Source organism: Battus philenor, unplaced genomic scaffold, assembly GCF_028537555.1.
Source record: "Battus philenor isolate CCGP_79_NKW_IND1 unplaced genomic scaffold, ilBatPhil1.0.hap1 SCAF_23, whole genome shotgun sequence".
In the NCBI taxonomy this organism is placed as follows: Eukaryota; Metazoa; Arthropoda; class Insecta; order Lepidoptera; family Papilionidae; genus Battus; species Battus philenor.
Genome location: NW_027181686.1, coordinates 2,608,513 through 2,618,074, shown reverse-complemented (window position 1 = coordinate 2,618,074; position 9,562 = coordinate 2,608,513). Strand labels below are relative to the sequence as shown.

The 9,562-nt window shown below is 34.6% G+C and overlaps 1 protein-coding gene across 1 annotated transcript; it reads left to right on the top strand.

Moving 5' to 3' along the window:
* Window positions 1–361: 361 nt before the first annotated feature.
* Window positions 362–9,194, top strand: LOC137924351 (serine-rich adhesin for platelets-like). Its single transcript, XM_068767746.1, has 6 exons — window positions 362–425; window positions 2,083–2,235; window positions 3,210–3,296; window positions 4,956–7,216; window positions 7,364–7,585; window positions 8,508–9,194. The coding sequence occupies exons 1-6, from the start codon at window positions 362–364 to the stop codon at window positions 8,544–8,546; spliced, it is 2,826 nt and encodes a 941-aa protein (XP_068623847.1). The 3' UTR covers window positions 8,547–9,194.
* Window positions 9,195–9,562: the final 368 nt, after the last annotated feature.

Below are 9,562 nucleotides of genomic sequence, written 5' to 3'. Positions count from 1 at the left end.
TGTTCACAATACTCTTCTCAAGTAACCTTCTACTCGAGTAAAATATGCATTCAAATACCACATCAGTTTCTAATCCTTTTTGATAAATAAATGTACACTCTTTTGATTGCAGACTTTATTTCTTCAACAAAACCGGTTGATTCTGGTCAGAGATTGGTGAAGTATGAATATAAGCCTACACTGGAAAATGAAGGCGAATCCTTACTATCCAATGAAGGTACTTTTGTTACTCTTATATAGTATAAGTAATATATTTTATGACAAAATGACGAGACTTTTTCACCTAGTATTAAATTTATAAATCGTACCACGATTTATTGTAGTATAAAACCTTAGGAGTAGAGAGTGTGAAATACTCCGCATGACTGACCCAGAACCGCCCCTGCCTGTGGGAATGATAGTTATGGTTCCCACAGTCGCGCGACGTATGAATGGCTCGTTCTGGCGAAGTTTCTTAAGGCACTTAGTACACTTCAGACGTTACTTGAAGTACGTTGTCTGAAAATAAGGCGATTATTCTCTCTTCGTTTGAACTGTGTTGTGTGTCATTCGCGTTAGCACTTGAGCGATGAGCATCAATATCATATTTATTTTACTACAACGGAAAAGAAAATGAAATCACATGTAACATGAAATTTTTGGCTATTCGACATTTCTTCCGATAGTGTTATTTTAACAAACGCTTTGTTACATAATAAATTTGTAATTGATTATATTTACGTAAAATTTTCACAAGAAAATTCTGAACAAAAAAATTGACAAGATGCGTAACAACTCCTAGATGCTATCACGAAGACCCTGTGATAAAATATTACGTTTATTTAATTTCGACAGTTAATATTTTTGTAACAATGCGTTCAGAAGAACTGTTATATAAATAATAAATAAATAAAATAAATATTAAACTAAGGCAAATAAATTTAATAAATGTAAATAGAAAAAAAAAAACGTAAATGTAGGATCCTGCATAGAAGGCGAAGGAAGTAAGTCGATGTACGAAAGAAAAAGTAAGAAAACTAGTGCAAAATATCGTAAAGGAAAAAAGAATTAAGAAAAGGACTAATATATACTATATAATTCCGCCAATGCAGTAGTAATGCCGATTAGTGCCAAACACCGAGACATGCACTAATCAGTGTAACATTACTCCTGAGGATGCCCCGTGGAGGGGTGAAACACGTGTTGAGTGATTTAACGGTGGTAGTTATGTAATTCGCATTGTTTGCCGCATGCGCATTTATCAGCGGGCTGGCGAACGGTGCACTTTATTGCACGACGACATACGCATTGGCGGAAGTAGCTATATATTGGTCCTTTTCTTACTTAGGATGGACTTCCGCAAAATAACGCCTGAATCCATTAGTTAGATAAGGAAAAAAGATAAATGAATAGAAGATATCAACAATGATGATAAAGGAACATAATAATATTCATTGAAAATAATAACTTGTATAAATCCTACCTATCCTACTTTATCATGGTTAGGGAGAACAAGGGGATCCTCAAAAACGGCGGCTATTAAAAAAATCTAGGAAGCTACAACGCGGTGATGTCGATATATATATGTATATGTATATATCCGAAGACATGGTCATAGTCATCTTCTGGGCAGGCCTACTCCTAGCAGTAAGCTTCTATCAGCGGATATTATAATGATAAGGCTTTGCTATATTTATTCCACGTAATATAGTTCCAGGAGTCGATTAGAGTAGTCAAAGTTTATTCCCGTAGATACACGAGTTCAATATTTGTGACATTCCTAGTTAGGCAGACTATTAATGTATGGTACACGCTATCCAAAATTGGTTTGAGAATTTTAAATAACGTAATGTTAATATAGTAATACGCGTTTTAAAATTACTGATTAAAATTATTTATCTGTTCATGAAGTACTGCCAGATGTTATTGGCCTGTCGCATTCTAATTGTATATATCAATTGTCGGAACTCTGCGTTCATTCCTTATTTATAATCACGGTATCTTTGAGGGTAATAGTAAATATTATTTAATTTATAGTCTCGAAATTTTAAATAGTTATATCCCAAAAACAGCCATTTGGATTAATGACGGATATGTTCACAGGTTCTGGAGAGAATCAGAGAAATGCTTTCACAGTCGATAGCCTATGCACAAAATCAAAAGTGAAACGAAAACATGCTGCGAAAAGAAACCAAGACGTACAAGTTAGCGACACAGAAATTCAAACAACGAACGTGTCAGAAAACATCGCTAATGGTTTGCATATTATTATAAATATTACATTTTAAATTTTGCATTTCATACAAAAAAAATAATCCGATTTATGTATATATTTGAGGGGATGATAATGTCATCTCTGTCGATATATTTTACAGAAAAACCGATTGGTTTTTAACGCTCCGGTGTTGAAAAATTTGTATACTAGATAGCAAAAGGTTGTTGTTATATTCTTGATTAGAAATACTTAAGAATAACTTAAGAAAGCGACATTACTTTCCGGTTCTCCTGATACATAGTGATTGGTTATAGGCGTAGAAGCATCTTTTACACCTATGTCCAATGTGAATTTAGACGCAAAAAATAAGAAAAGTGGCTCTCATTATGAACAATTAAACGTAGTGTATGTTTCCAACAAAGAAAATACCTCTCCTTTTGAGACAACGAAAAGTAATATATATATATGTATATAAATATGTATATATATACATATATATCCATATTAGGAGCTTAAGTCCAACCGATATGCAGTACATTAACTAATCTGAAATATCTTATCGAAAGGGTTAGCTGCTAAACTAATCTAAACTTTCTGCAAAGGATTCGAAATTAAATAATTGAAACATTTTATATCTACTGCAATCGGTCACTAACAACACAATTATATGAAAAAACAAAACCTTTATGTATTATTCATATATTGCTACAAAGAAAATATTTTACATCTATTCAATCCAATATAAACCTTGCAATAACACAAATATAATTTAAGAATTAGATTTAAATTCCGACCAATTAATGAACGTACCAATGGAAAGGAAACTGTTGCTAGGAGGAGTGAAGTTGTACAATAGTTTACTGAGCTGAAGGAATGTAATAAAGTTGGAATTTTTAAAAATAAACATAAAAAAACTTGTTGCTTTGTACAAAAGTTATAATTAATATTGTCTCATTTTAAATAAACATAGCACAAATTATATGACAATAAAACAATAATTCTTTATGCTCAAAAGGATCTTCTGCCTTCGGAGGAACTCGTACAACTCAAAGAAAGAGAAGACGGTGGACGAGCAATCAACGTAGTGAAACAAATACGACAGGTAAATATGATAAATTTTAATATTAAAAAATAATTATAAATATCAGTGACAATGATTTCATATAAACTCAGGTATCAGGTAGGATGTGGATTCTGGAGTTTCTTCCGCCACGTCTCCCAGTGTTAACGTGCTCCGAAGTGGCAGTAATGTTAGATTTAGTAGTTCTGATAATCCAATAATAGCAGCCAAGTCTTAAATCAACCAAATCCCTCTAGGGCGCTCAAACTTAATGTTAGTTTACGTTCCGCACGTGTGGACTGTCAGTGCAAGCAAAAGTTTCATTTCTCTTCTTTCTTTCTTTTTCTTCTTTCGTTCTTTTTCGACTCTGTGTTTGGCACTAATCGGTGTAACATAACATAATTTTATTCAAGTAGCCATTTACAGACAAGTAGTGCCAAACACAGAGTACGAGCACTAATCGGATAATCGGATAAATGTAATATAACTCTTGAAGATGCCCCGTGGAGGGGTGAAACACGTGTTGAGTGAATTAACGGTGACAGTTGTGTAATTCGTATTGTTTGCCGCATTCGCATTTATCAGCGGGCTGGCGGGCGGTGCACTTTGTTGCACGACTACCACTGCATGTGCGGAAGTGGCTAAATATTGGTCCTTTTCTTACTTAGGATGGACTTTCGCAAGGTAACGCCTGATTCCATTAAAAAAAAAAGTTTCTTTTGTATCCATGAAGCGTATTTCTGTAGGATATCAAAGCTTGAAAGCTTTCCAAACAGATGAAACTATCAATGGAGCCTTGGAGCTTGAACTTAGCTCAATGGCACGTAACTGCTGTAAGTTTCAGACAAATGCAAAACAAATAAATATTTTTCAATGACAAAAGAAAAAATAGGATGCGCTTGTATTGCGTCTCCGTTCTAGTTCCACGGAAGTGCTTTTCACATTGACATTTATTGGATTGTAGCTTGACGTACGGGGTTATCTCCAAAAAGAAACACGCAGGACGATGAAGTAAACAAACACGTTTATTTGACCAGGAATACACACGCAAGAATATAACAATTACATTACACACATACTACCACTAAAGAATTACAGACTAACTATGCTATACTTCGAGGTTCCGTGCTTGAGAGAGAGTGCCGTTGGTTACGGTACCTCGATCCCTACTTTCCTTTACTTTGGGCCTGCGCACTAGTGGGGCAGATATGGAGGCCGTATAGGTGCGGGGCGCGGGGGAAGGGCTTTGTGTACGGCCGTTCTGCGCAATGCCAGCCGTACGCAATATATGTTTTATGATAATTAATATCAAATTTTCTGCGTTTGACTTTAAATTTTAATTTTATGATTACTAATCTATAGTAGTTGTTTTATTGTTGTACACAACACAAGAACAACAAAAGTTGTTCAGTTTGTTCATAGGGCTCTCCGTGCTTCGTAACGTTCCCGCTATAGAGATACCGGCCTATTCTTAGGGATATCTTACATATTTATTTGTCCTTGTAAATGTCTGTTTAATTTTTTTGTGAGTGAAATTAAAGATGCTTAATTATTCATAAAAAGTCTACATTTATCGGGTATCAAACCCGCGGCATGCGCTCGAAAGCCACAGCCCTAAACTACTAGATCTAAAAGTTAATAATGATCGACCATTTTTATCAGTGACAATAACGAATTTAGGGAACGTTAAATATGTTACAGAAACCTCAAATAAGCAAGAGGATTCATCCTTCGGAACCAAGCGGCGTATAACAAGAAATAATTCGGTAGGCACCAAAAGCGCTAAGACCGAGAGATTAGTAAAAGCTAAAAAAGTTATAGCTTCCAACCCTAAATCATCTGATGGAAAGAGCATCCCGGAGTCATCGCCTACAGTTAATGAGACAAATGTTAAACGGTCATTGAACTTTGAAATAACCATTGATGCCTCAAAACCCACATCAGAAAGTTCCGTTTCCTCTGAATGTATCTTATTAACTAAAGACGCGTCGATCTCCAGCACCACAACTTCCGTTCCTTTGCACACAAATGATTTCGTGCGTTTAGACAACAAATTACGTATCGTCAATCTAACTGATATTAACGAAAAAATAAATAAAGAAAATAAATTGATGTTAGACGATAAAGAAACTTCCCCGGAGAGTGATGTAAATTTTCTATCAAGAGATTTACCATTCAGTTCACCCTCTCCGTCGAGTTTATACACGGACAGTGAAAGTAACGATGACAGTACATTCCCGGAAAAGAAATTAGTCACTCTTGAAGATGTTCTGGATGGACTAGAAACAAGCTTCATAAATTTCGAAGCAGAAATTACGAATTGGCTTGGACACGACAATGAAAACTTAAGTTCCGATAAGCAAAGAATAATTGATAAATTTTATCATGAATCAAAAGAGGAGAGTGAAATCATTTCTCATTGTCAAAGTATAAGGAAGTTACTACTTGAAGACCAAACAAATTCAGATTGCAGAGACGAAATCGATGAAAATGTAGAAGTAGTTAATGCAAGCATTTCAACTGATTTTCATAAAGCTAACATTCTTATTAAACACAATAATAACAATATCGATATGAACTTTGTAGATGATGCCGACAAGGAAACTAAAGACCAGACTGACGAGACATCTAAAGTTAATTGTAACAATGATTACGTCGATGATGAATATAATGATGACGATGACACATTGTCGTTATTTGCTGAGAGCATAACAGCTTTTGAAACGATCGATACACCCAAGTCTGTACATGACGAATCCAATATAAGATTCATAGCTTTTGATGAAGATGTACCACAATCATTTGGTAAGATTCAAACAAGCCCTACAAACACAACAACCAGTCATTCGGTAAAGACTGGTAGTGAAAATATTAACGAAGTTGGCGCACAAAATAAATTAACAAAAATGATTTCTGAGAATCTAGACGCTAATTCGACATCCATTATTAGTAAACCTCAATACGATCATACAATTACCTGTGAAACGTTAGATAATGTCAATGATGTCCAAGTCGAGGAAAGATGCACGAGAACATCAGATTCGAATCACAATGTAAATTCTGATCAAGCAAAACCTGTCTTAATTGCTTCAAAATTTAAACCTATGTTATATATTGAAACTGTTGTTTTTGCTGGCGTGTGTTTCTACTATCTCGCTTATAGTTGCTATAAATATAAATGCAGGTTCCCACATGCCACTTTAGACGTTCAAGCTGTCCGAGAAAGACTTCTAACATTGAAGGAACCCATGTTTATTCGAGAGTATATGTTGCTAAGACAGTCTAGTTCTCTAAGAAGGCTGTATGGATTATCTTTTGTTCATGAATGTATTAGAAGAAACCTCACACCAGTTCTCATTGAAATGGCAATAGATTACATTAAAAAGGCAACCACCAAAGAGGACGTTACCATAAAAGTGGAAGTCGTTGAAACAATTTTGTTACATTTGAGTACAGTTGACCTGATGGAACACAAAGAGTTTCTTCTTTACAAAGTTGACGATGAAACCGCATTATGTGACTGTTTCGTTCTGTCACTAGCCGAGACCCTAAACTTCTCCCGATTTAAAACAGTTTTTATTAACTTGACCAACTTCGTCTGTGAATGCAATAGACAGTTTGATTTAAACGTTGCCGCTTCGCTGCTTGAGCGACTAAGTATATTTCCTTACGATGAACAGTTGACATTATCTCTGTTTAATGTTTTAAAAAGAACATCCGTGGATATACTGAAAAACCCAACGATCCGTCTTTTGGAGAATCAGCTGTTGACGGAGAACAAAGCGCTTTATGACCAACTACAAACACATAAAGAAACTGCGAACTTGCAACCGGTCAGAAACACTTGTGTAGTTTCACAGAACTCAAAAGGACAAGATGTTGATTGTAATAATGCGTATTCTATGGCTCCAGTAGACATGCAGACAAGATGTTCTTTAGACACAGCTAAATTAGGAACACAGGTAAGACGAATGTGCTTATAGTTTTGCGAATATAATTTTTTAAATTTTCGCACATAATTAGTAGAATTTCATGTTATTTGGAAGTTTTCAAATAAACTATTTAGAAATTTGTATGATAAATTGTAGCTGAATGTTTTTCTTTCACAGAATTTTCCTCCGCCCTTATTAGGATACATGTGTGAGATGAATTCCGAAATAAACTTTGGTGCGCCATGTTCTTCCTTCCCACCAAACCACGGACCTAGATATTTCAGGAACATGAACCCGGCAAAGTTTACTCGAGGTCCTGTACGGCCAAGATTTCTGCAAAGAACTGCCCCGAGGCCACACTTATACAGATATCCTGTCTTCGGTGGAAATCGTCTAAATGTACGTAACAATTCTTCTCTTTTCTTTAGTTTTTGCAAAATGTGCTCTTATAGTCTTGTTATGTCAAAAGTTATTAGACTTATGCAGTCTAGTAGAAAAAAAAAAGTTTAATTCTCTGAATTTGAACAACTATTACCTAGTTATAAACACAGCAAACGGCTTAATGCAGATTAATGTACAAGCAAAGCAAGAGATAGCATGTATTTCTTAGACTGTGACGAGTTAGCTGTCTAGAAGATGGTGTATACTGACTTGACAGTCAGATAAGACGGTCAGATCTAACTTAGATTCCGGGGCAATTTTGTCTATTAAATTCCCATAGGAGCATGCAACCAAAGTATGACGAAAAATTGGCGAACTGTTGAAGCCGTATCCGTCGTTTGCACTATTGTTAGTATGGGAAAAATAAAATTTTGTTTTAATATTTCTTCCAAATAGTAAACTGCCTGAAGGTAATTATTAAAAAAATACAATAGTGGAGCCGTTTCTTACGAACGTGCTAAGGAACAAATTAAGAAACATCATTGCGTCCAATGTCCAGTGTAATATATGTTAATATAAATATGATTTCTCACTGTGGACCTTATTTTAAGACTTGGACTACTATTGGGATTTATCTACTAGGTCGAAACAGGAATGATGAAGTCGGTGGACAAACATAGTCCAGCGGACTTGTAAGTTGAAGTGTCTGGTGGGCAGGTCAAATAGCGGACAAAACTAATGGTCGCTAGGATCTTGGGGTTCTGCAGTGGAGACTATGTACCGGCAAGCGCAACGTAGCATGTCCATCAACAAGATGGACAGACGACCTAGTTATGGTCTTATTTATTAGAAATTTTCGTCGTAAGGGGGGTAAAGATAATGAAACCGCACACATAAGTTTTATACGTTACGATTTCATCAAATTTTCTTTTTGTTACAGATGCCCCCACCTAGATTTCCACCAAATTTTTATCTGTGACAGATTTGGAGAGTTTCATATAAAACGTACAAAGTTATCTACATAAAATGAAGAGTCGATGAATAGTTTATTTTTGATACTTTATAAAGTGTCTATATAATGAAGCCTCTTTTTATCAAGAAAGACAGAAGATCAAACAGTCAATGTTGTAATTAAGTTTAACATAAAATTCGAAATTAATTGATTTAATCACCGCACAGAAGTAATGAATCGCTCTTTCAAATGCCATTTTGTAAGCATGTGAAAGAGACAGATGACTAATGAGCGTCTACAATTATAAAGATCTTCAAAATGCGTTTATACATAGCTACTTTTGTAAATGTGTGCGAATAACGGTTTATGTGGTTTTTTTCATATTCGTCAATTCACAGTTAAGATTGAAGATGTCGTTACAATCTGTTTGTTATAAGTCCTAGATTAAGCAGAAAAATCAATGCAGAAACGCGCTCGCACAAGATGTATGTAAAACATATCCTTATAGTATTAACATATCCTTATAGTATAAACATATCCTTGCCTTTTTGTAATTAAGTAATGACACAATTTGTGCTTTATCTAGTATTAGGTCTGTGTACAGTATTGACTGTATAAAGTATATCACAGTATTGTAAGTAGTTATTGTAAATAATTGTTTATCTTCAGTAATTGATAATTAGCTATTAGCAATTGTAAATCACATTATAAGAGCGATTTTTTTTTCGCGAGTTTTCACTTGTAACGTGATTTACAATTTTATAAGAGAAAACTCAAAAATTAAAATTCCATCTTTCAGTTTAAAGCATGTATATTAACCATGTTTCATACCAGAAATATGTCGAAGACACAGAAATCTATATACATTTATATAAAAGTTAGGTATAATATTAAAATTATTGAGGAATTTCTACGAATAATGATCTATGTAATCGATTTAATCGAATTTTACACAAAAAAATTGTAAACTTATTTACAAAATTGGAACACACCGTAGAACTAAGAATTAAGGAGATTAGTAATTACAGTTATCTTCGTTTCTT